General features: G+C 44.9%; 1 protein-coding gene across 1 annotated transcript in view; it reads left to right on the forward strand.

Annotated features, from left to right (window-relative positions):
* The window catches only part of LOC140723631 (NACHT, LRR and PYD domains-containing protein 3-like), a gene marked incomplete at its 3' end in the record, with an annotated part of 51,622 nt that extends 24,782 nt beyond the window's left edge, over nt 1-26,840 (forward strand). Inside the window, exons 3-7 of the mRNA XM_073038205.1 lie at nt 2,705-2,788; nt 13,060-13,226; nt 14,557-14,728; nt 14,827-14,892; nt 25,091-26,840. Coding sequence (XP_072894306.1) covers nt 2,779-2,788; nt 13,060-13,226; nt 14,557-14,728; nt 14,827-14,892; nt 25,091-26,840 — 2,165 coding nt within the window. The remainder of the gene's footprint in view (nt 1-2,704; nt 2,789-13,059; nt 13,227-14,556; nt 14,729-14,826; nt 14,893-25,090) is intronic.
* Nucleotides 26,841-27,579: the final 739 nt, after the last annotated feature.

Below are 27,579 nucleotides of genomic sequence, written 5' to 3' on the forward strand. Positions count from 1 at the left end.
GATTCAAAATTGTTTAATGTTATTCCAGTACATAAGTGTAAAGTGTGATCTGGCCAGCACGGTACGGGACCGAGGGACACGCTCCCCGTTCCCTGTTACTGACTCTCACCATCTTCTGCGCGCACCAGCTCCCCACCCCACCCACTGCCCACGCGCGCCCTCTCGCGGATCTTCGACACCCTTGCGCTTCCGGGCTGATGTTGAGACGATATAAGCATGTTGCGTGTACCCGGTATCTCTCGTGAAGTGGCATGATATTTACTTGTCTCTCATTGGTGAGAGCAAATGCCAATTTAGCATACCAACCAACGGGGATATGGGTTTCGTCATTATGGTGTTCCCTCCTTCGACCCCCACCACGTGTTTCCCAACCTGATTCCCGTGAAAGATCCAAAAAGCTTGTTTCTTTAATGTCACACGGAGAGCGGAGAGGGGTAGAGAGGGAATTAGTGTGGGATCCTGTTGAAGGTGTCGGAAGTTGTGGAGGATAATGTGCTGGATCCGGAGGCTGTTGGGGTGGTAGGAATAGGGAATAGCATTTTTGATTTGGCAGGGTGGGAAGAGGTATAGTCGAGATAATTATGAGAGTCAGCTTCCACTTATTTTCCATTTATTACCACGGAGTTAATAGGTCTGGCTGGTTTTCTTAGTATTGAGCAATAAGCCAGCTTTCCACTTTCTTCTTTCACTTTCATTAGAAGCTTCCTCAGATCCTCCTCACTTTCAGCCATTAGAATAGTATCGTCTGCATATCCGAAGTTGTTATTATTTTGTCTGGTAATTTTGATTCCAGCACTTTGAGTCCTTGAGACCAGCATTCCTCATGATATGTTCAGCATATAGATTAAATAAGTAGGGTGACAGTATGCAGTCTTGTCGTACTCCTTTCCCAATCTTAAAACAGTTTGTTGTTGCGTGGTCAGTTCTAACTGTTGCTTCTTGATCTTTGTACAAGTTTCTCATAAGGCAGATCAGATGTCCTGGTATCCCCATTTCTTTGCCATAGTTTATTCTGGTCCACACTGTTGAAGGCTTTTGAGTCGTCATTAAAACATAGATAAATATTTCTCTGGAATTCTCTTGATTTCTCTATTATCCAGCATAAGTTAACAATTTGGTGCCTGATGCCTCTGCCTCTTCCAAAACCAGCTTGTACATCCGGCTATTCTCATTTGGTATATTGCTGGAGTCTTGCTTGCATGATCGTTGGTAATACCTTGCTACCATGTGGAAATTGTTCGGTAATTTGAACATTCCTTTACATTTCCCTTTTTGGAAATTGGGATATAATTTTTTTTTTCATTTTAAATGTCATTGTTAGGTTTTCCAGATCTGCTGGAAAATTGCATGCAACACTTTTACAGCAACACATTTTAAAGTTTGAAACAATTCAACTGGACTCCAGTCACATCGTGCAGCCTTATTATTGGCGATATTTTCTATTGCCCATTCGAATTCACTTTCCAGAATTTCCGGCTCTAGATCGAGAAGGGAGTCATTGCAAGTATCTTGGCTGTTGGGATATTTCCTGTACTTTGTTGGGATATTTCCACTTCTTTGTATGCCTGCCATCACTTTTTGATGTATTTGCTTCTGTAAGGGCCTCCCCTCAATTCTCTTTTACTGTACTTAATTTTGCATGAAATGATCCTTTCATTTGAATAGGTTTCTTGTTTTTTCCAATTCTGTTGTTTACTTCCTTCTTTGCATCGCTCCTTTAAGTAAGCTTCCTTACGTCTCCTTGCTATCTTCTTGAACGTTGTGTTCATTTGGAGGTATTTGTTCCAATCTCCATTGGCCTTCACTTCTCTTCACTGTTCAGCTTCCGCAGAAATCCATTTTGCTTTCCTGGTCTTCTTTTTGTTTGTAATATTTTTTGTTGGTACCTCTTGTATAATGCTCCTTATTGTTATCCATAGTTCTTCTGGCATTGCTCTCCACCAGCTTTAATCCATGAATCTGTTCTTCACCTCAACGGCATATTCTAGAGGGATGCTCTCAACATCAAACTTTCCCGGCACGTTGGTTTTCCTGGTGCTCTTCAGTCTCATTCTGAATATTGTCACAATCAGCTCATGGTCTGAGATTGTCAGAGACCAGAGGGACCGAGGAGTTAAAGTGCAGAGTAGTTCAATGCGGCGACACGGGGTGGTGAAGATGTGTTTATTACTCTGTCCTTCAACAGTCAGGGTGCTGAGTGCAGGAGTTGGGAAATAATTATTTTATTTATTTTTTTATTGAGATACAGCGAGCCACGCTGTCCATTAAGTCCCCCACTTTGATCCTAGTCTTGTCACAGGGCAATTTACAATGACCAATTAACCAGTCCACCGGTACTTCTTAAGACTGTGGGAGGGGGGCAGCCGGACCACCTAGAGGAAATGCATGTGATCACGGTGAGAACCTGCAAACTGTTACTGGGAGCAGCGGGAATTGCAACCACGTCGAACTGTAAAGGGTTGTGTTAACTACTATGGTGCCGTTGTACAAGGCGTTGGTGATATTGTGTTTGGAAAGGCTTGGTTAAAGTGGAAGGAGTGCAGAGATTTGTGAGTCTCTTGTCAGGGCCAGAAGGCCTCAGTTCTGGGGAGAGAATGACCACTTTATACCTTTACTCCCTGAGCAGCGACCTTACAAAAATGTTTGAAATTTGAAGAGCAGAGTAACTGACTCTGACGCAAACGTTTTAATTTGTGTAATTCAGATCATCGCCAGCAGGAGGTGCTTTCCCGGACGGCATACAAGAAGACGATAATCAACCAGCCTCAGTCAGTCAGAATGGACACAGGTATGTTCACTGGGCTCTTTCTCATTAAAACTCTGTCCTTATGGTACACGTGTAGTCAAATCATCAATAGTTCAGAGGAATAGACTTGGGAGATAAAGGGGCAGAGAGAAACTATCATCATTGATCCTACTGGTAAGTCAACCTTGAGCACTGCAACAATACACCAGGTTCAGCGCAGGGACCTAACAAGGGGAATGGTCGAATCACTCTGCTCACCAGGCAAATCTTCACCTGAATGAAAGGAGAAGGAGCTCCTGAATAAGGTGGGTGTGGGCGAAACTCAGACAGGAATACAACAGCAGGCAATGTAACTGTCCAGGGAACAGATAAAATTTATGTCAGTATTTGGACCATCCTGATGTGGGAAATGCCTTCAACAGCCAGTGAGAGAAACACATCAAACATGAGGAAATCTGTAGATGCTGGAAATTCAAACAACACACACAAAATGCTGGTGGAACACAGCAGGCCAGGCAGCATCTATAGGAGAAGCACTGTCGACGTTTCTGGCCGAGTACCATAAGCACCCGCATGGGTACCAGTTATGCCTGCCTTTTTGTTGGCTTGTAGAACAGTCCATGTTCCAAGTCTATACGGGTATCCGTCCCCCTCTTTTCCTTCGCTACATCGGTGACTGCATTGGCGCTGCCTCCTGCACGCATGCTGAGCTCGTTGACTTCATTAACTTTGCCTCCAACTTTCACCCTGCCCTCAAATTTACCTGATCTATTTCTGACACCTCCTTCCCCTTTCTTGATCTTTCTGTCTCCATCTCTGGAGACGGCTTATCTCCTGATATCTATGTAACACTTACCCAACAGGCTGGTATATGTCTAGGGGAAAAGGAGATCCAACCACTCACCAACCCACCTCCCGTACACGCAGGTGCTGTGAGAATCGCGATTATGCCTCGCGCCCGCCAACAGTATCAAACCCACAACAAATACCGGTATGAAATACACTTTAAAGAGTTTACTAAAATTAAAAGAGTATTAGGCAATACAATATATATATACAAAAGAAAAAAACAAAAGGCGCTGACATCAAAGTTCAGTCAGTTTAGTGCACTCATTGGAGCTCAACCAGCGAACCATTCGACTCCTCGTCGCTTGCCCCCCCGACTTCCACGTCTTCCACCTCGGACTCCCTGGTGGTCTTCCGAGCGCACGTCCTCCTTCCTCGGCGTCTCCCTCCCGACTCTCCTCACACCCCAAGCCCGCGCAAACCCCTCCCCCAAGTTCCCAGCCTCACAAAACACAATAACATTCCCCATTGATTAACAAATGAATACAATTACCATACCAGCCATTCTAAAGCGAAACAACGACGAGAGAAACATTTAACAGACAAAGAAACATTCCTACTCGTAACAAACCAAAGAAGCCCTTTTTAGTAACATACACAGGACATTGTACATTCTCTCCCCACCAGCAAATGTCATGCCCTCATGGCATTACTAGAGTTCCCCAAAGCTTCTTGCAACACCCAAAACCCAACCCAGGTGCAGAAAGCAGTGACATAACTACCCAGAGCAGTAGAAATCACACTCGGTTCTCCTGGTACCACATATGTCAACCGCTCCGGGGGGCGCCTAATCCTCTGAGATCTCCATACCCCTTCTGCCCCACTGGGCTCCCTCTTCACCTGCGAACCCACTGTCTCGGACACCCCAGGTCTTCCTGACAGACCCTCACCCCCTTCCTCACGGGGGTCCTCCCTCACCTGAGATCTCTCCGGCTCACGCTCGGGCTCCACCCTCTCTCCCACCAATGTTGGCTGCCTCTCCATCTGACCCTCAAGACCTTCCCTCCTCTCACCCAATTCAGTATGGGAAGGGCCAGGAGCCTCCTCTCCTGGTACTGGAGCACCAGCGAATGGGAACAGGGGCCACTCATCTGAGTCGTCCTCTTCCGAATCAGTAGCCATTTCCGGGCGAGGGACCCGTCCCCGCTCTTCAGCAGCGGGCTCTTCCCTTTCTCTGCGCCCTCGCAGAGTCCTTGTACTAGGCGTAACCTCCCACTCGGGCTCCTTATCCACCTGCACCGCTTGACCCAGTGGCAGCAGGTGATTCCGATGGAGTACCTTGATAGGCCCTTTCCCATCCTTGGGTTTCACCCGGTAAACTGGCAGGTTCGGCATCTGGCTCTCTATTACATAGGGGCTGGTCGCCCATCGGTCTGCCAACTTGTGCTTACCAGGGAGTCCCAAATTCCGTAAAAGGACCCGGTCGCCTGGCAATAATTGAACAAACTTCACCTTTCGATCATACCGCATCTTATTCCTCTGATTTTGTTTGGTAGCCGCCACCTCGGCCAACTCGTACGCCCGCTGTAACTCCCTCTTCATGTCGGACACATACTTTAGATGGGACTTCCCGGGTAATTTGCCCACTTCACCCCCAAAACACAAGTCAATGGGCAACCTCGCTTCCCGCCCGAACATCAGATAATAGGGCGAATATCCTGTAGCATCATTGCGAGTACAATTGTAACAGTGAACCAATTGTCCAATATGACGACTCCACCTGCTTTTCTGCCCAATCTCCAGCGTCCCGAGCATATCCAACAGGGTCCGGTTGAACCTCTCTGGCTGCGGTTCTCCCTGTGGGTGATATGGGGTAGTCCTGGATTTCTCAACCCCAAGCATAGTCAGTAATTCATGGATAAGGCGGCTCTCAAAGTCCCGCCCCTGATCGCTATGGATTCGCCTGGGAAGGCCGTAATGAACAAAATACTTCTCCCATAACACCGTCGCCTTCTGATCCTTAGTGGGAAATGCCTAAGCATAGCGAGTGTAATGATCGGTGATGACTAAGACATTCGCGATGTTGCTGGTGTCAGGTTCAATCGACAGAAAATCCATACATACCAGGTCCAGAGGTCCCGCACTCTGCAAGTGCGACAGTGGAGCCGCCAACCTGGGCAGGGTCTTCCTCCGGATGCAACGACTGCAGCCCCTACAGTATTCTTCGACTTCCCCCCTCATCCGGGGCCAGTAGAACCGGTCTTTGAGTAATCCATAGGTCTTTTCCACCCCCAAGTGTCCAGAATCATCATGTAGGGCCTGGAGTACAGCCTGCCGATACTCCTCCGGCAGGACCAGTTGCCAACAGTGGGGTTGGTCCGGAGGTGCCGTTACCCGGTACAAGATTTGGTTCTTTAACTTCAACTGAGACCACTCCTTCAACAACAGGGACACGAATGGGTGTTTCGCCTTCTCAGCCAATGCCCCATCCCCCCTCTCGACCGCTCTCCACACTGTGCCAATGCCCGGGTCATTTTGCTGAGCAGCTGCCACTTCCCCCGGACTCAGTTCCGGCAACTGTTTAGTCCGCAGTGCGGTCAGGTCACAGTAAGCTAGGGGTATGGCGTCGTCAAAACCCCCAAATGGTCCACGGCTCGTTCCAGCCTCCCTCTTCCCTCAGCCTTCACGGTGATAGCAAATTGACACATCGCCTTCACTCCAGGGGCAGGGACACTCTCCCACTCCTCGTCCCTCTCCTGTTCCCCCGGCTCCCGATGAGACAAAGCATCCACATCGACATTCTTGCTTCCGGGCCGGTACCTCAGGCTGAAATCATATACCAACAAGGCCGCCAGCCACCGATGTCCTGTGGCATCCAGCTTCGCCAAAGTCAAAATATAAGTGAGAGGATTGTTATCCGTTCGCACTTCAAACTTGGCTCCGTACAGGTAATCGCCCAACTTGTCCACCAACGCCCACTTCAGCGCCAGGAACTCCAACTTGTGAGTGGGATAGTTTCTCTCTGATGGCGACAAGCTTCGGCTGACAAAGGCTACCGGCGTCAATGCTTTGCCATGCTCCTGGTACAGAACAGCCCCGAGATCCTCTCGACTGGCATCCGTGTGCAGCACATATGGCTTCTGGGGATCGGCAAAAGCCAACACCGGGGCCTGGGTCAGTGCCCTTTTCAAAGATCGGAATGCCTCTTCACATTGATCGTCCCATCTTGAGCCAAAAGGTTCCGCCGGGTTCCAGTATCCTCCAGCGTCCTGCCTCTGGTCCCCCATCCTTTTCTTTCCCACCGGGGGATAGCCACACAACAGCTGAGACAACGGGTGACACACTTTGGCGTATCCTTTCACAAATCGCCGGTAATACCCACAGAACCCCAAAAATGAGCGCAGAGCGCCTACTTTCTGGGGTCTCGGCCAGGTGGTCACGGGCTCTATCTTGGTTGGATCAGTAGCCACTCCCTCTCGCGAAATGATATGGCCAACATAGCTAACCGACGACTTGCAGAACTGGCATTTGTCCAGGGAAAGCTTCAACCCTTCTTCATTTAGCCAGCCCAACACCTTCAACAGCCTCTCCTCATGTTCCTCCAAAGTCGATTCAAACACTATCAAATCGTCCAGGTACACCAGCACCTCTAACAGATTCATATCCCCCACAGTTCTCTCCATGAGCCTCTGGAAGGTGGCTGGGGCTCCCGATATGCCTTGGGGCATTCGTTCAAACTGAAAGAACCCCAGCGGGCAGATAAAAGCGGTCTTCTCTTTATCGCCCGCACTCATCGGGATCTGGTAATACCCACTTCTTAAATCCAGCACACTGAACCACTTCGCACCGCTCAGGCAGGCCAGTGCATCCTCGACTCTTGGGACAGTATATTGATCAGGGACAGTTCGCCGATTCAACGTCCTGTAGTCAACACACATGCGCACTCGCCCATTCTTCTTCCGTGCCACCACTATTGGGGACGGATAAGGACTTCGGGACCCAGCTATGATTCCGGCCTCCTTCAACTTGCACAAGTGCTGCCGCACATCCTCAACATCTGCCGGAGCCAGCCGCCGGGATCTCTCTCGGAACGGGGTGTCCTCCATCACCCGGATGGTGTGGCGAGTGCTTTTGTAGCAGCCAACATCAAACTCACCCCGAGAAAAAACAGCTTCCATCTTCAGCATCTTCTCCACTAGCCTGTGTTTCCACTCCGGCGACACAGGGGAATCCCCGAAGTTAAAGACTTCAGCGGTCAGCTCCCTTCGATGCTCCGATCCCTCCCCGTTAGGGGTCCTCACTGGTGCGCTAGACATTACCGTCACCGGGAACAGATGTGCCAGCGGCATTCCCCTCTTAAAGGTGATTTCTCTTGCCGTGGTGTTCCTGACACTTATAGCTATACGCCTCGCATGTACCACCCCTGGTCTCTGCACTTCGGGCCTCACCAGCGCCCCGCCGGAAATCGTGTCTCCCCTTCAAGATCGTCCGGGGCGTCTACTAACAGGGCTTCACCCGTCGGCACTCCTGGGAATCTGGGGGTCCCCATCACTAGTGCTACCTCCCCGGGTCGGATCACCTTGGGCTCGCCTGCGTACACCACACCGTCCCTCGTTTACACTCCGGGTCCAGTCCGAGGGAGGCAACCCCTTCTTCGAACATTGCTCGAAACACTGGATGCACCGAGAGGGTCTCAAGAAAGTCTTCCCCCGCTTTCTCCTTACAAGCTCCCAGGAGCCGTCGCACAACGGGGGAATTAGTCCCCACCAGGAGGGCAGCACCACCGGTTTCCCCCGGGTCAGGACACACCAACACCAACGTCTCAATAGCTTCGGACACTCCCACCTCGCCCTCCGAGAACTCCAATCTCACCGATAGGTACCCATCATACGGGTAGTCACCCTCGCTCACACCCCAAATCTGCAGGGCATCAAATGGGGTTACGGGCAAATGCTTTAGATATTGGTTGTAGAAAGACCGATACAATAAGGTCACCTGCGATCCCATATCCAGAACGGCTTTTGCGTAAACTCCCTCTATCCGTAGACCCACACTGGCACGGGGTCCTACCAGCCCATCTGGAATAGAGGCGTGGGCACCCGGTGGTCCCCTGGCTGATCTCTGGGAACATGTTCCTCCAGAGGCTCCAGTCCGTTCCCTCACTGAGCCTCTCCTAAGTTTCCCGACACCTCCCCCTTCTTAGTCGCAGGGGGTTTGTCCTCCGCGGGACTCCTTGTCTCTCACAATCCCACCTAAAATGTCCCTCCTCTCCACAGCAAAAGCACACCCTCGGCTGCCCACAGTTCCGCCTGAAATGCCCCTCTTTCCCACAGTTAAAGCACACGCTGCCTGCCGCCCCTTCTCTCCCAGGACGACTCCCGCTCCCAACCCACGGCACTGGTCGCCCCTGAGAGTGGGTACCTCCCCTGTCCCTCCCCTCCAGAGGGGGTTCTCTACTCCCCAGGGGGTTGTCATTCCTCCACCCAGCCACCACTTCCTGTATCGCTGAGGATCGCTCCCGTAGGCCCGCGCCCCTTTTCCGCCCCAACGCTCTCTCTTCCTCCCACACCTCTCTAATCAGTGGCCCGAACGATGGAGGAGGGCCTTTCCTATAAGCCTGCCGGATAGTCCACGCCACCTTGTCCTCCTCCAGAGAGCCACTGAATAACTGACTCATCCTCACGCTAGCCACGTCAGGCGCCTTCACTACCCCCCGGCGCCGCAGCCCAGAGAGCATCCCCTCCCCCCTAAATATGTACTCGGAGAGCTTTTCCCCTCTCCGTTGCTCCAGGCGTTGGAACTCTGCTAAAAGCAGCCAGGGTTCCCCTGACAACCCAAATGCTCCCTGCAAAACTTCTATACATTCCTCCACTGAGGCCCCAGACTTTTCAGCTTTCAACTCCCGGACTGTTTTGGCTGCTAAACCCCTCAAACTTCCCACCAATCACTGCCGCTTCTCCTCCTCCGAGCCTGGCCACTCCTCTAACATCAAGGACGTATGCTCGATCCAGGTCTCATAGTCCACCTCCCCGTCCGGAGTAGGCTTGGCTCCGGAGAACACCCCCAGCTTCAGCCGTGGCCTCTCGGCCACTCCCACCAGGGAGTTAAGTGCGGCTGCCAGCTCCGAGGCTTCCCCACTACCTGGGGGGCGGGGCCTAGTCACGACTCCCTCCTCCCTCCTCCCTTTGCTAGTTCCTGCCACCTCTCTGGGGTTTTCCTCTAGCTCTAGCTCCTCCTCCGATGTCTCCTCATCCTCATCCTTGGAGAGGGTGTGGAGCCCCCACGGCCCCTCCTCCACCGGTACACTGACCGTCGCCGGCAGTTCCAATGTCCTGACGTCAGCACTCGTACGAACCAACACCCAGCTAGACTCCCTCTTTACCACACCGTCTAGCTACCAATTCTACCTGCCCCATACCCTTCACCAAACTTAACCCCCGCACTACCGTGTCTCCTGAAACTCGAAAATCCACTCCGCTCACTACGCAGCGAACAATCTTATCCCTGTCCATCTCCGCTCTGCTGCCTGCGCGATTCCACAGCCCCCTGACAATCCAATCCCGGCGAGCACCCCACAAATGTAACACTTACCCAACAGGCTGGTATATGTCGAGGGGAAAAGAAGATCCAGCCACTCACCAACCCCACCTCCCGTACACACAGGTGCTGTGAGAATCGCGTTTATGCCTCGTGCCCACCAACAGTATCAAACCCACAACAAATACCGGTATGAAATACACTTTAAAGAGTTTACTAAAATTAAGAGAGTATTAGGCAATACAATATCAAGACAAAAACAAAAGGCGCCAACTTATCAAAGTTCAGTCAGTTTAGTGCACTCGTTGGAGCTCAACCAGCGAACCATTCGACTCCTCGTCGCTTGCCCCCCCGACTTCCACGTCTTCCACCTCGGACTCCCTGGTGGTCTTCCGAGCGCACGTCCTCCTTCCTCGGCGTCTCCCTCCCGACTCCCTTCACCCCCAAGCCCGCGCAACCCCTCCCCCAAGTTCCCAGCCTCACAAAACACAATAACATTCCCCATTGATTAACAAATGAATACAATTACCATATCAGCCATTCTAAAGCGAAACAACGACGAGAGAAACATTTAACAGACAAAGAAACATTCCTACTCGTAACAAACCAAAGAAGCCCTTTTTAGTAACATACACAGGACATTGTACATCTACTATAAGCCTACAGACTCTCACAGCTACCTGAACTATTCCTCTTCCCACCCTGTCTCTTGCAAAAATGCTATCCCCTTCTCGAAATTCCTCCGTCTCCGCCGCATCTGCTCTCAGGATGAGGCTTTTCATTCCAGGACGAAGGAGATGTCTTCCTTTTTTAAACAAAGGGGCTTCTCTTCTTCCACCATCAACTCTGCTCTCAAACGCATCTCTCCCACTTCCCGCACATCTGCCCTCATCCCAACCGCCCGCCACCCGACTCAGGATAGGGTTCCCCTTGTCCTCACCTACCAGCCCACCAGCCTCCAGGTGCAACGTATAATTCTCCGTAACTTCCGCCACCATCAACGGGATCCCACTACCAAGCACATATTTCTCCCCCCCCCCCCACTTGCTGCTTTCTGCAAGGATCGCTCCCTGCACGACTTCCTTTTCTATTCGCCCCCCCACCAACCCTTCCCACCGATCTCCCTCCTGGCACTTATCCGTGTAAGCAGAACAACTGCTACACTTGCCCTTACACTTCCTCCCTCACCACCATTCAGGGCCCCAGACAGTCCTTCCAGGTGAGGTGACACTTCACCTGTGAGTCGGCTGGTGTGGTTTACTGCGTCCGCTGCTCCCGATGTGGCCTTTGGTGAGACCCGACGCAGACTGGGAGACCATTTCGCTGAACACCTACGCTCTGTCTGCAAGAGAAGGCAGGATCTCCCAGTGGCCACACATTTTAATTCCACGTCCCATTCCCATTCTGATATGTCTATCCATGGCCTTCTCTGCTGTCAAGATGAAACCGCATTCAGGTTGGAGGAACAACACCTTATATACTGGCTGGGTAGCCTCCAACCTGATGACATGAACATTGACTTCTTAACTTCCGTTAATGCCCCTCCTCCCCTTCTTACCCCATCTTTGACATATTTAGTTGGTATTTTTTCTCTCCGACTCTGCCCATCACTCTGCCTGTTCTCCATCTCCCTCTGGTGCACCCCTCCTTTCTTTCTCCCTAAGCCTCCCGTCCCATGATCCTTTCCCTTCTCCAGCTCTGTATCCCTTTTGCCAATCACCTTTCCAGCTCTTAGCTTCATCCCACCTCTCCGGTCTTCTCCTATCATTTCGCATTTCCCCTTCCCCCTCCTACTTTCAAATCTCTTACTATCTTTCCTTTCAGTTAGTCCTGACGAAGGGTCTCGGCCCGAAACATCGACAGTGCTTCTGCTATAGATACTGCCTGGCCTGCTGTGTTCCACCAGCATTTTGTGTGTGTTGAGAGAAATAGATGTTGTTTTCTGTTTGGAAGCGCAATAGTGAATTTCCCCCCGATTTTTGGGTTGTTGCATAATGGAGGTGAAGGAAGTTTCCCGGTGTCTGTTTTCTGTGGTCGAGTTGAAGAATGTTATATTGTGGGAGAACGGGATGGGTGCGGGAGACAGTGAACAACAGAAATTGTTAAAAGGCAACCTGGGGGGGCTAGGGAAACAAGAAAATGTCCTTGGCAAATAGGATTAAAGTAAAACAAAATGATAAGTAGGGAGAGCACTGCACAAAATGCTGGAGGAACTCAGCAGGTCAGGTAGCAACTATAGACAGAAATTAACTATTGACGTTTCGGGTTGAGGAATCTCAATCAGAGTATTTGTAAATTGATTTTAGAGTTGCCTTGGGCACATAAAATGGAGTCAGGACTGGAGGAGCGTTGTTCTGGCTGAAAACCTGTGACCAGCGGTGTCCGCAAAGTTCACTGTTTGGCCATGTGTCGTGTGTAATGTAAATAAATTAATAATAAACTATGTATTACTCAAAATAATATGCCAGGTGCACAGTTAATCCTGGAACGGTTAATACGATTGATGCACGGACTGGTCTTGTGATAGGTATGCATAGTTTCCTGAAAGTAGCAACACATTTGGTAGCGTGCTAACGATGAGTTGAGGTATTTGTTGAAGTTGGCCTGTAACTGGATATGCGTTGGTTAAGAGACAATTTCAGTATTGTGCACAGATCTGGTAACCACAAGTGATGTGGAGGGTCTGGAGAGGCTGCAGACGAGTTTCACCATAAATACCAGAGGGAATTGGCTTAAGGTTAGAGGGTAAAGTTTGAAGGGAATTTAGGATGCAGGTTTTCCACAGAGAGTGATCGGTGTCCGGAATGAGCTGCCGAGGGAAGGACTGGAAACAGATACTCAACAGCATCTGAGAGACGTTTGAACTCATGAGTAGGCCGGGAACAGAGGGATATTGACCATGTTCCTAAAGATGGGATTGGTTTAAATTGGCATCCTGTCCACAGACGCAGAGTACACTCTACCATTTTATGTTCCATGACCAACTACAGATCTGAACTCCGCCATCTCCGCCTTCCTGTCAAATTGTGACGATCACCAACTGTTCCGGTTGATGAGATTCTACATGGAGCGACTGGAGCAGGCGATTGAGGAGGGTGTGGAGGGAGTCAGCTTCATGTTAATGGGCGAGGATCACTTCACCGGGCAGGAGTATCACGTAAGTGGTTGGAACATAGACTGAGTGTAGATTCTACTGAATCAATCACAGGCCGACACAACCGGTGTAACGGCACCTCTGGGCAGTGAAAATCCTGCAATGCTTGTGGTCAACATCAAGAAAAGAGATTTCACCTGAGGAAACCCTGAACCTTCATTCACTCATACCAGCCTCTCTGCAGTTTTCTGACCACGTTCATTTTTAGACAGGTTAGGACACAGACATTGACTGAGAGGTGAATTTAGTGATATGACACTTGACGGACATTGCAAGTGGACAGAGAACCTCTTTACACCACTCTGTCTGACATCACATCATGTTTCCAATGCTCGACCTTAATGGCTATTCACCAGTCTGTGTTCTTCTGATGACCCATGGCATTCCCATAAATCAAATATATAGTAATGTATTTCTCAGCTCATTTCTCGGGTCTACCTTCAACCCCATCGTCCGTTGAACAGGCAGTACTGAATATTGTCTCTCTTTTCAATTTCAATATCCCAGCATGCCTCATGGTTCTGTTACCTTCTGTTCCTTGTGACTGTTCCAATTTGCGTTTGTAATTACCACAGCATATACTGTTAACACTGGGAAATGCAACATTTGTATCACTGAAAATAATCCAAGAATCTACAGCTAACAGAGAATTACAAAGAAACATCTTTCCAATGGCCCTTGTGCTCCGGGAGTGCATTCACCTAACGCCACCCAGATTGAATTTTAAAGAAGAGTCACCCAGTTTCCTGTGTTCTGCGCCTTATGTATAGCTCCCTCCCTGTATAGCCTGTCAGTCAATCTCTCAGCCTCCGGAATGATCCTGAGTTCACCCAGCTCCAGCTCCAATTCCTCAGCACAGTCTGTATTAAGCTGCAGCTGGATGAAATTCCTGAAGGTGTAGTTATTGGGGACACTGAATGTCTCCCTGTCTTGCTGCATCCTGTAGGAACAGCATCCCACTCTCCTGCCTGGCATTCCCACTGTTCTAACCGTGAAAAAGAGAAGGGAAATATTACCCAAGATCTACCTAAAGCCTCCGCCTTTCCTCACTGAACCCTCTCTGACACAAAGCCTCAATAACCTACTCTATCTCTGGCTCACTCACACTATGTCTGCTCTGTTTAAACCTTGCCAAGTGGATAAATACCCCGCAATCTGTGGCATTCAGAAAGTCATCACAGGCCACACTAACTTCTTTTAAATTCTTTTTCCTGCTACAAACAATTGCTGTCAGTGATCTATGATGAGCAGAATGTGCTGGGTCAGTCCATGTTCAGGGTAGATTTGCACCCATCCCTCTGTTCCTCAATATATTCCCCATTGTTCATTACAGAGCGTGACTGAGCTCGCGGAGAAGGGAAACCGAGCGGGCGCTTCCAAACTCCTCCTGGATCTGGTGATGGAGAAGGGCTCCAGGGCCCGGAGGGTGATGTGGGAATCCTTTGTGAAACTACATCATCAGTTACCAAAGCTGAGCAGAATATTGGAGGAAATACGGGAACGTGGTAGGGTGAACAATACACTATGTGTTACAGATGTAAATGCTGATGAATTTATAGTATTATACAGAACAGACTTCATGCAGGTTAATCTGTTTGAACAGGTGACGGCCAGTTTGCCTACATGGACACTGAGCGGGGTTTCTCTGAAGTGCCCAAGCATCTGGAAGGTAAGAGATGGAATGGAAATCTCAGAGTCTGTATTTCACACTGAGAGTCTGAATACGTCTCTTTAGAGGCCTGTTTAGAGACTGTCAGAGTCTGGGAGACAGGTTTTTGTTGTTATTTCACTCTGAGAGTCTGAATACGTCTCTTTAGAGGACTGTTTAGAGACTGTCAGAGTCTGGGAGACAGGTTTTGTTGCTGTGGTTAGAGGACAGAGATCAATTTGCATTTGTCACAACACCTTTTCTGTAGGGCCGAATATCTGGAGATTTGACAAAACTGAAGCCAAACCATTCCAATTGGAACATCCAACTCCAGCAAGGGAAATCTCACACCTCCGATCCAAAGTGGAGCCGAGATTTGTTGTTATTCCTCCATAAGAACATGACATGGGAGCAGAATTAGGCCATTCAGCCCATCAGTCTGCTCCGCCATTCCATCATGGCTGATCCCTGATTCCACTCAACACCTTTTCGCCATATCCTTTGATGCCCTGACCAATCAGGAACTTCTGCCTTCATTACACCCATGGACTCGGCCTCCACTGCAGTCTGAGGCAGAGCCTTACAGAGAGTCATCACTCCCTGGCTCAAAGAATCCTCCTTACCTGTTGTAAAGGATCGCCCCTCAATTTTGAGGCTCTGGCCCCTAGTTCTGGATGCACCTGCCACAGGAAACATCCTTTCCACATCCACCCTATCTGGTCCTTTCAACATTCTGCAGGTTTAAGAGATTCCCTTGCATTCCTTAAAATTCCAGTGAGTACAGGCCCAAAGTTGCCAAAACGCACCTCATATGTTAACCCCTTCATTCCCGGAATCATCCTCTTGAATCTCCTCGGGACTCTCTCTAATGACCACACATCTTTTCAGAGGTACGGGGCGCAAAGCTGTTGACAATACTCCTGTAGTGCAGCCTGATTACAGTCTTGTAAAGGCTCAGCATTTATATTCGATTCTCTTTTTTGCTGCCTTTACCACAAACTCGACCTTTAAATTAATCTTCTGAGTTTTGCTCGAGGCTCCAAGGTCCCTCTGAAGTCGCTCTGCACCTCTGATCCTTGGACCTTCTGCCCATTTAGATAATCGTCTGCTCCTTTCACCAAAATGCATTATCATACATTTCCAACACTGTATTCCATCTGCCACCTTTTCCCATTTCTCCAATTTGTCTCAGTCCTGTTGCAATCGCACTACCGACCCCTCCACCTATCTTCGTATCATCCGCAAACTTTGCCACAAATCCATTCATTCCATCATCTAAATCACTGACAAGAAATCTGAAAGTCAGCGGTCCCAATACTGATCCCTGCGGAACACCACCAGTCACTGGCAGCCAACCAGAAAAGGCCCCTTTTATTTCCACTTGCTGCCTGCTGCCTGTCAGCCATTCCACTACATGTGCCAGTATCTTTCCTGTGACGCCATAGATTTTTATCTGGTTAAGGAGACTCATGTGCGGCAGCTTATCAAATGCCTTCTGAAAATCCAAGTAAATGTCATCCACTGACTCCTTTGTCCAGCCTGCTTCTTACTTACACCATGAAATCTAACAGAACCATTGCTAACTTATAGTCTCCAAGTTATTAGTCTCCAAGTACCTCGAAACCTCAACCTTAATAAGAGACTCTAACTCTTTCCCAGTCGCTGAGGTTTAGCTAACTGGCCTATAATTTTCCTTCTTTTGCCTTCCTCCCTTCTTAAAGACTACAGTGACAATGTCCAGTCCTCCATGACCATGCCCGAATCAAGTGATTCTTCAAAGATCATGACCAATCCATCTGTCATCACTTCAGCAGCCTCTCTCAGATCTCTGGGATGTAGTCCATCTGGTCCAGGTGACTTTGCACCTTAAGAGCTTTCAGTATGCCGAGGTGTTTTTCTTTTGTAATAGCAATGGCTGTCACTCGCAGACTGCTAGCGTCTGGAACAGTGAAGATATATGCATAGTGCACATTATCCAGTGTTCCAGCATGGACTCTCACCTCCCTTTTAATCTTTATATAACTGACAAAAAGAGTTTATTATCCTGCTTTATATTATTGGATTTTCTGCCCTCATATTTCATCTTTTCCCTACTTATAGATTTTTTAGTTGACTATTGTTATCTTGTATGCCCTTTCCTCGGCTTTTATGCAATCCTTAACTTCCATTGTCACCCATGGTTGCCTACACGTGTCACTTGAGAACTTCTTCCTCCATGGGCCGTATCCATCCTGCAACTTGAGACCTATTCCCAGAAGCTTCAGCCATCTCCGCTAGTATCCTTCTCCAATCTACCTGGGAAAGCTTCTCTCTCGTGCCTCTGTAATTCGCTTTATTCCATTGCGACCATCTCCGATAGTATCCTTCTCCAATCTACCTGGGAAAGTTTCACTCTTGTGCCTCTGTAATTTGCTTTATTCCATTGTGATCATCTCCGCTAGTATCCTTCTCCAATCTACCTGGGAAAGCTTCTCTTTCGTGTCTCTGTAATTCGCTTTAATCCATTGCGATCATCTTCGCTGGTATCCTTCTCCGATCTACCTGGGAAAGCTTCTCTCTCGTGCCTCTGTAATTCGCTTTATTCCATTGCGATACTGATACTGTAAATTATGCTTCTCCCTCTCAAACTGTATTATGAATTCACTCATATTATGATCACTACCTCTTAATGGTTCTTTTACATTAAGCTCCCTCATAAGATCAGGGCTATTACACAACACCCAATCAAAGATAGCCTTTCACTGAGTCGTCTCAAGCACAAGCTGCTCTAAAACACTATCTCGTGGGAATTCAATAAATTCCCTCTCTTGCGATCTGACTCCTGATGTTTGTTTGATTTTCTTATTCCCCGTGCACATTGAAGTCCTTCATTACAACTGTGTCATTGGCTTTAACACACGCCTTTTCCAACTCCCTTTGCAATCTCAACCCCACACATTCGCTATTTTCAGGCCAATATAGGGTCCCTATAAAGCCTTTTTTTAACTCTTACAGTTTCCTATCTCCACCCACAAAGCTTCAACATTCTCTAACCCTATGTCACCTCTTTCTACAGATGTGGTTCCACCTCGAACCAGCACAGCCACATCACCAATGCCTATGCCTTCCTGCCTGTCCTTTCGATAAGACGTAAATCTTTTAATGTTAAGCTCCCAGCTATGGTCTTCTTTCAGCCACGACTCAGAGATGCCCACAACATCATACCGACCAATCTCCAATTGCGCCAAAAGTTCGTCCACCTTATTCTGAATGCTGTGCGCATTTAAATACAATGCGTTTAGTCCTGCATCTCCGCCCATTTGAATGTTGTCTATGCAGTACAATTTAACACTTTGCTCTGTTTGTATTTGAACCCAGTCATTGGCTTGTCCTTCCTTACATTCATGTTAAACCCATCATCTACTTGTAAAACTGCTGGTTCATTCACAGCTTTATCGTCCTAGTTCCAGTCCCCAGGCCATTTTAGGTTAAAACACTCCCAACAGCTCCAGTAAATCTGCCCATAAGAATATTGGTCCTCATCGGATTCACGTGCAACCTGTGCCTTTTGTACAGGTCCTACCTACCCTGGAAGTGGTCCCAATTATCCAGAAATCTGAATTCCTGCCCCCTGCTCCAAATGCTCTGCCACACATTTCTCTGCCACCTCATTCTATTCCTATTGCCACTGTCGGGTGGCACAGGCAGCAATCCTGAGATCACTACTTTTGCGGTCTTGTTCCTCAGCTTTTTTCCTAACTCCCTGTGTTCGGTTTTCCACACCTCCTCCCTTTTCTCTTCCTTTTTTATTTATTTATTTATTTATTTATTAAATTTTAGAAATTACAAGGAATAAATGTGATAATAAAATAGTAAGAAAAATAATGTTGACCCTCCCCCCCTTAACCCTTATCTAAAGAAAAGAAAGAGAAAAAAAAGATAGAAAGAAGAAAAAGATTGCCTGGATATCGGAGGACCCCCACATGCTCCATGGAGTTCAAAATAATTTTGATATTTATTTTTACTTTCCCCAATTACTATGATTTTATCTTCAAAGGACCTGTGTATTTAATCCTATCTTTTGTAAGTATGGGAGCCAAATTTTCAAAAATCTATCATATTCATTTCTTAGATTATACGTAATTTTTTCAAATGGAATACAACTTGGAATACAACAATGATACTTGTTCAATTTAAGTTTCGGTATTGTCCCTTCAATGTCTCCTAATAAAAATAATAATGGACTATGTGGGAGTTGTACTCTAATAATTTGTTCCAATAAAAGTCTTAAATTTATCCAAAATGGTTGAATTTTAAAACAGGTCCAGGTAGAATGTAAAAAAGTACCAATTTCTTGATTACATCGAAAACATTGGTCAGACATATTTAAATTAAATCTATCTATTTTCTGTGGTGTTATATATAACTGATCTAAAAAATTATATTGTATTAATCTAAGTCGAACATTTATTGTATTTCTCATACTATCAGAACATAATCTTGACCAATTTTTTCCATCAATTTTAACATTCAGATCAGATTCCCATTTTTGCCTTGATTTATGAATTCCTAACTTAATTGTTTGCTTTTGAATCAAATTATACATACAAGATATAAGTTTTTTAATTTTTCCTTTCTGAATTAATATTTCTACTTCACTAGGTTTTGGCATCAACATTGTTTGTCCCAGCTTTTCTCGTAAATAGGCTTTTAATTGAAAATAACAGAAAAGAGTATTATTTGATATTTTATATTTATTTTTTAATTGATCAAACGACATCAATATACCTCCTTCAAAACAATCACCTATATATTTAATCCCCTTTTGGAACCAATTATGTAAAAGTTTATTATCCATTGTAAAAGGAATAAGCCTATTTTGAATTAAAGTTCTTTTTGCTAATAAAGATTTCTTTATCTCATTGTCCATATTTACCTTATTCCATAAATCAATCAAGTGTCTTAATATAGGAGATTCTTTTTTTTCCCGTATCCATTTGGATTCCCATTTATATATAACATCCTCTGGTATATTTTCTCCTATCTTATCTAATTCTATTTTAATCCATGCCGATTTTTCTTCATCAAAAAAAGACGCAATAAATCTAAGTTGATTTGCTTTATAATAATTCTTAAAATTTGGAAGTAGTAAACCCTTAAATCAAATTTACATGTCAATTTTTCCAATGATATTCTTGACATCTTACCTTTCCAAAGAAATTTCCTTACATATTTATTCAGTTCTTGAAAAAACTTCTGAGGTAATTGTATTGGTAAATTTTGAAATAAATATTGCAATCTAGGAAATATATTCATTTTTACAGCATTAACTCTACCTATTAATGTTATTGTTAACATCATCCATTTATCAAGCTCCTCTTTTTTTTAATAATGGCAAATAGTTTTGTTTATATAAATTTTTAACATCATTATCAACTCTAATACCTAAATATTTTATCCCATTCATTGACCATCGAAATTGAGTTGCTAATCGACATTGATTATAATTTCCTTTGGTGAGGGGCAAAATTTCACTTTTATCCCAATTTACTTTATAACCTGATACTTTCCAATATTCTTCCAATCTAAAGGATAATCTTTGCAAGGATTGCAATGGGTTTGTTAAATAAATTAAAACATCATCAGCAAATAAATTAATCTTATATTCTTCTTGATTAACTCTAAAGCCTCCAATATCTGAATCTGTTCTAATTAGTTCTGCTAATGGTTCTATTGCCAATACAAATAAAGCAGGTGATAATGGGCAGCCTTGTCTAGTTGACCTCGTTAAGCAAAATGGTGTTGAAATCTGACCATTTGTAATTACTTTAGCTTGAGGATTAGTATTTAAAGTTTTAATCCATTGTATAAAAGATTTTCCTAACTCATATTTTTCCAATACCTTAAATAAAAAATCCCATTCCAACCTATCAAATGCTTTTTCTGCATCTAAAGCAACTGCCACACTCATTTCCTCTCTTTTTTTTGCCAAATGAATTATACTAAGTAACCGAGTTATATTATCCATTGATTGTCTATTTTTAATAAAACCTGTTTGATCCATATGTATTAATTTTGGTAAATATTTAGATATTCTATTAGATAAAATTTTTGCTAATATTTTATAATCTGTATTCAACAAAGAAATAGGCCTATATGATGTTGGTTTTAAAGGGTCTCTATCTTTTTTTGGCAATACAGTTATGATCGCTGTTAAAAAAGATTGTGGAAGTTTATGCATTCTTTCCACTTGGTATATTAATTCCATAAAAGGAGGAATTAATAAATCTTTAAATTTTTTATAAAACTCAGGAGGAAAACCATCTTCTCCTGGGGATTTATTACTCTGAAGTGCTCCTAAAGCTTCTTCAACCTCTTTTAATGTAAAAGGCATATCTAATCCTTTCTGTTCTTCCAAATTTAATTTTGGAAGGGTTATTTGTGATAAAAATTTATCTATCTCAGCAATCTTATTTTGTGATTCTGATTGATATAGTTCAGTATAAAATTTTTTAAAAGTTTCATTAATTTCTAAAGGCTTATAAGTAACCTTATTTACACTTGTTCTAATTGCATTTATTGTTTTAGAAACCTGTTCTGTTTTCAACTGCCAAGCAAGAATTTTATGCGATCTTTCACCTAATTCATAATATTTCTGTTTAGTTCTCATAATTACTTTCTCTGTACGATATGTCTGAAGTGTATTATATTGTAGTTTTTTATTAACAAGTTGTCTTCGTTTTTCTTCTGTCATATGTCTTTGAGATTCTTTTTCTAACTTTATAATATATTTTTCCAATTGATCTATTTCTGCTGCGTATTCCTTTTTAATTTTAGATTTATAACTTATAATCTGACCCCTTAAATATGCTTTCATCACTTTCCATAATACAATTTTATCCTCAACTGAATGTAGATTTGTATCCAAAAAAAATTGAATTTGTTTTTTCATAAAATCACAAAAATCTAGACGTTTTAATAGAGTTGAATTAAATCTCCATCTGTATATTGATTTCTCCTTATCCATCATTATCATTGTCATTATCAAGGGGGAATGATCTGACAATATTCTTGCTTTATATTCCACACTTTTCACTCTATCTTGAATATTTTTTGATAATAAAAAAAAATCAATCCTTGAGTAAGTTTTATGTCTGTTTGAATAAAATGAATAATCTCTTTCTCTTGGATTAATTCTTCTCCATATATCAATCAAATTTAAATCTTTCATTAATGATAAAGTTAGTTTTGTTACTTTTGATTTTATAGCACCTTTAGTTGATCTATCCAGAACTGGATCTAAACAAAAATTGAAATCTCCACCTATTAATATTTTATCATGTGCATCAGCCAAGTTCAAAAAAAACTTCTAGTATGAATTTTGCATCATTTTCATTTGGTGCATAAATATTCATAAAAGTCCATAATTCTGAAAAAATTTGACAATGTATAATCACATATCTCCCCCAGAATCAATTATTACATTTTGTATTTTAATTGGTAAAAATTTATTAACCAAAATTGCAACACCTCTCGATTTTGAATTAAATGAAGCTGCAATAACGTTTCCAACCCAATCTCTCTCTAATTTCTTGTGTTCTGTTTCTGTTAGATGTGTTTCTTGTAAAAAAGCCATATCTCCTTTCATTTTCTTAATATATGTTAAAACTCTTTTTCTTTTCACAGGTCCATTAATTCCATTAACATTAAAACTTAAAAAATTAAGTGAATTAATCATTCATAGTACCTTGGGAATTCTTTAAAGTTCTCCATGTTGCTATGAGTTTCTCCCCAATCATCCAGGCAAAGAAGAAGAAAAATAGAAGAAAGATAACTAATATATAAGAGAAAAAAAACAAAATACCCCCCCACTAATGTTGCGAATAAAAAGAACACAACATTACCCCCCCCCCCTATTTTTCGGGTCATGGCAATAGCCATGATTGTACACGCGAAACTCGCAGCTATCGATCAGGAGCTCTCCCGCAAAAAAAAGAAAAAAAGAAGAAAATATATTAATAAAGAAAAAAAATAATAATTAATGTCTCTACTCCCAATTAATATTCCTCGACGATTTTTTTTCTTATAGTTGTCCATCAAATCCAACCTTGTTTCAGTCTTCATCATTAGTCCAATTCATTTCTATAATTCTTTAGTCTTCTCCATGGACATCAGCTAGTTTTTGTACAAATTCCTCCGCTTTCCGGTAGTCAACGAAGAATCTTCTTTCTCCATCATCCAGGAAAATTATCAATTTTGCTGGATAGCTCAATAAAAATTCATAGCCCTTTTCCCATAAAGATTTTTTCACAGGGTTAAATTCCTTCCGCCTCTTCAACAGATCATAGCTTATGTCTGAATAAAAAAAACTTGTTTCCCTTCTATTATCAATGGCCCTTTTCTCTGTTTTGCACCTTGAGTAGCTGCCTTCAAGAACATTTCTTTATCTTGGTACCTTAAACATCTTATCAAAATTGATCTCGGGTTTTGATCTTGTTGCGATCTTGGTCTTAAAGCTCTGTGCGCTCTTTCAATTTCAATTACTTGACTTTCTTCTGTCGTGTCCAAAATTTCCGGAATCCATTTTTGAAAGAATTTTATTGGATGTTCTCCCTCTATGCCTTCCATAAGACCAACAATTTTAATATTATTTCGTCTACTAAAGTTCTCAAGTGCATCCATTTTTCCCAACATCCGTTTTCGTTCTGTTGTCCAGGCAAGATTATCGTATTCTACCTTATCTATTCTTTCCGTGTTTTCTTCTATTTTTACTTCCATCTCTTTGACTTTATTTTCCATCTTCTTTTGTTTTTCCACCACATTATCAAGTGTATTCTGCATCCTTCTTATATCTGTTCTTATAACTTTAAATTCATTCTTCATATCTGTTTTTATAACTTTTAATTCATTCGTTATATACATCAGGATATCTTTTATGTCTCCTTTAATCTCTTCTTTCTTCTCCTCTTCTTCTGAATTTCCCAAAGAGTCTGTTTCTACTTCCGATTCAATTCCAATTTCACTTCCAGCTGTAGTTGGGGTTTGTAGTTTTGCTGATATCTGTTCAAGCATACTTTCGCGCATGCGTTGTTCTTGCCGTTTCTTCTTAGAGACCGTCGACATTGCTGCAACTTCTTTTCCCGGATCATCAAAAATGCCATACCCTTCGTCGGTAGGAGATCCAACTTGAGTCCGAGGGTTTGCCGAGGCGGCTAGGCCTTTTTCCCGGCCGATTTGCGCCGTCTTCGACGTAGTAGCTTTCTTTTGTTTCAGTTTAGGAGCCATATCAAAAGATAATCCTGAGTTACTTATAGATAATTTCTAATAGATATTTAATAACTCTTCTGGAATCCCAATGTCTCGACCCTACGTCATCACGTGACGCCCCCCCCTTTTCTCTTCCTATGTCATTGTTACCAACGTTTGTCACGACTTCTGGCTGCTCACACTCCCTTCTCAGGATATTGTGAACGTGTCCAGAAGCATTTCGGACAATGGCACCTGAGAGGCATAGTAACATCGGTGTTTCCTGTTTGAGTCCACAGAATCGCCTACCTGTCCTCCTGACTTTAGAGTTCCCTATTACCGCTGCCATCCTCTTCAGCTTCCTGCTCTTCCGCACATCATTGGGGAATTGCCTGAGTTCATGTACCAGCTCCTCGGAGAATAAGAGACTGTAGACCAGTGCGGGGTGTGTTACATCGTGACTGGCTCAGCCTGGAAAAGGAAACTGAAATTATGTTCCTTTTCTGTGGCTCAGTACTGACAGCTTCATCCTAAAGGAGTGTCAAGAACATGGGTTCCATTGTGAGAGAAGTAAAAGTCAGTAGAGCAAGTAAATACAGTTATTAGAGTAAGTAAATGCCCTGCCCCCCCCCCACCACCATTGTCACCCTCTGCGGTGTTGCACATTTCAGCAGAAGCTGAGCAGTGAAATCAGTGAAACCACCCGCTCCACACAACACTCTCCTCTCCAGAATCACGTGTGCACTTGGTGCTCGCTGGAACACCGGGGAATCTGCAAACTACCAACAGAGGGGAGAGTGGAGCCTTCAACAGCGGATCTGAATCAGATCAGAACTGTTTCTGGGCCGTCGTTCACTTTCAGACACTTATCTCTGATCACCCGATTTCACCCAAACAGTGTCTTTAATGAGTATTTTTTTTATTAAAGAAAATATGTTGTGAGCTCTATGTTCATCAGATCAGGCATTGACAACCTATTTCTGTCCGTCATAAGATGTTCGAAGGAAACACATGGAGACTCTGCGGGCACAGACTGAAACACTGAGAGTGAACACGATCCTGATGAGGGAGAAGGTGAAGGTTTTCCAGCTGGTTGATCGATACGCTGAGCTCACGGTCATTTCTACTGTTCGAGATCGGAGACTGGTGGAACATGAGCTGCTGGCAAGAGGCCGAGACCACGAGGAGTGGAGAGAAAAAGATCTCCGTGGTAAGCTGGAAAAAATCCGGACTGATCAGTTATTCAAGAAGAGCTTTGTTCAAAAATTGGGAAGATATTTCTTTGGAAACAAATCCGGGATGTCCGCAGCAGTGGCCGGAGTCCCGGGGATCGGGAAAACAACAATGATACAAAAGATTGTTTACGACTGGGCCATGGGGAAGATATACCAACAATTCCAGTTTGTCTTCAGTTTCAAATTCCGGGATTTAAACACCATTAACTGCAGAATAAACCTGAAAGAACTGATTCTGCATCATTACCCCTACTTTGGGAATATCCTGGGAGAGATCTGGAAACAGACAGAGGGACTGCTGTTCGTATTCGATGGATTGGATGAATTCAAGGACAAAATCAACTTTGTTGATGGTTGGAGAGACACAGAACCACAGTACACAGATCCTGAATTCAAGTGCAAGGTGTCTGACATTGTGTACAGTTTAATCCAGCACAAGCTGCTCCCAGGGTGTTCAGTGCTGGTGACCACCCGTCCCACTGCGTTACATTTATTGGAAAAGGCAGACATCAGTGTCTGGGCTGAAATCCTGGGATTTGTTGGTGAGGAACGGAAGGAATATTTCATCAGGTATTTTGAAGATCAGACAGTGGCGGAAGCTGTGTTCAAACACGTGAAAGAGAATGAGATCCTGTACACCATGAGCTACAACCCCTCCTACTGCTGGATCCTCGCTCTGGCACTGGGCCCCTTCTTCACACAAAGAGTCAGGGACCCGCAGCGAGTTCCCAAGACCATCACCCAACTTTACTCCTACTATATTTACAACATCCTGAAAAACCACGGTCGTGAGATTGAGAGCCCCCGTGATGTGTTACTCAGGGTTGGTCAGATGGCCTTCAGAGGAGTGTCCGATAAGAAGATTGTGTTTACAGATGGAGATTTGATCAACTACAATCTGCAGCCTTCCCAGTTCCTGTCCGGGTTCCTGATGGAGCTTTTGGAGAGAGAGGATTCTGCCCGGAGCGTGGTGTACACATTCCCACACCTCACCATCCAAGAGTTTGTAGCTGCAGTAGCACAATTCCTGAATCCACAACCCAGGGATATCCTGAAATTCCTCACTGAAGCCCACAACATGACAGATGGGCGATTTGAGGTATTTCTCCGTTTTGTTGCTGGTCTCTCCAACCCAATGACAGCTCGGGGTCTGGTGGAGTTTCTGGGTCCATTTCCTCATCAAACAACCTGCCGGGTGATTGACTGGGTGAGGGAGGAGGTTAAACGCCAGAGTGGAAACACATGGAGTGAAGCTGGTAAAAGGAGCCTCCTGAACACATTGCACTACCTGTTTGAGTCTCAGAATTGTGGACTGGCTCAGGCCGCACTGGGATCTGTGGAAACACTTGCTTTCAGTGGAATGACACTGACCCCGATTGACTGTGCGGTCCTGTCTCATGTCATCGGACTCTGTGATACAATAAAACACCTCGACCTGGGGAACTGCCACATTCAGTGTGAAGGAATCCAGCGGCTGAGACCCGGGCTGCACAAGTGCCAGGAGTTGAGGTAACATGATTTATCTCTCACTCTGAACTGTGAAACTGTTCCATTGTGTTGTTTCAATGTAACGGAATTTTGGTAAATTTGTAGTTAATCAGATTGTGAAGAATTGTGACAAATGCCCAGGGGATCGGTCAGTAATTCCCCAAGGACAGGAGGGTTCTGTGGTTCCTTGTGAAGGGATGTTGGAGACTTCATCAGATCAGTGAACAACGGCCATTGGTTTAATGGTAGTAAATCACAGGAATGGCCGTGTTTCTCACTGCCTGTGACACGTCCATTGACAATGTTCCTTCTCACTGTTACTGACACCCAGACCGACACTGACTGCAGCAGGTGGGCCAGAGATTCACACCCCCTTCTCGGTGAGGGGCAAGAGACCATCAGCAGACTGTCCCAGTGAGAAGGAAAGAAATACCACTGTGAAATTGTCCTCCCACTGCCATTCCCCATGTGTGACTTTGCTCACTTCCAGATATGCAAAGAGCGAGGGTGCATCTCCTCTGGTCCTTTGTTCAGACCCAATACACACATACAAAAAAGTTCTGCATCCTCTTGTCTTGTAGCATTATCGTCTACCCTTGGAAACCTCCTGTGGGAACTCTTATCCCAATCCCCCTTCCATTCTTTGGAATCTCACCCCCATCCCCATTCCTCCTGTGGGCTCTCTATTACTCTTTCCTCATCCTCCTGTGGGATGTCTTTTCCACACAACCCCCCCCCCCCCCTTCCCGTGAGATCTCTC

This window comes from Hemitrygon akajei, unplaced genomic scaffold (assembly GCF_048418815.1).
Source record: "Hemitrygon akajei unplaced genomic scaffold, sHemAka1.3 Scf000121, whole genome shotgun sequence".
NCBI classification, from domain to species: domain Eukaryota; kingdom Metazoa; phylum Chordata; class Chondrichthyes; order Myliobatiformes; family Dasyatidae; genus Hemitrygon; species Hemitrygon akajei.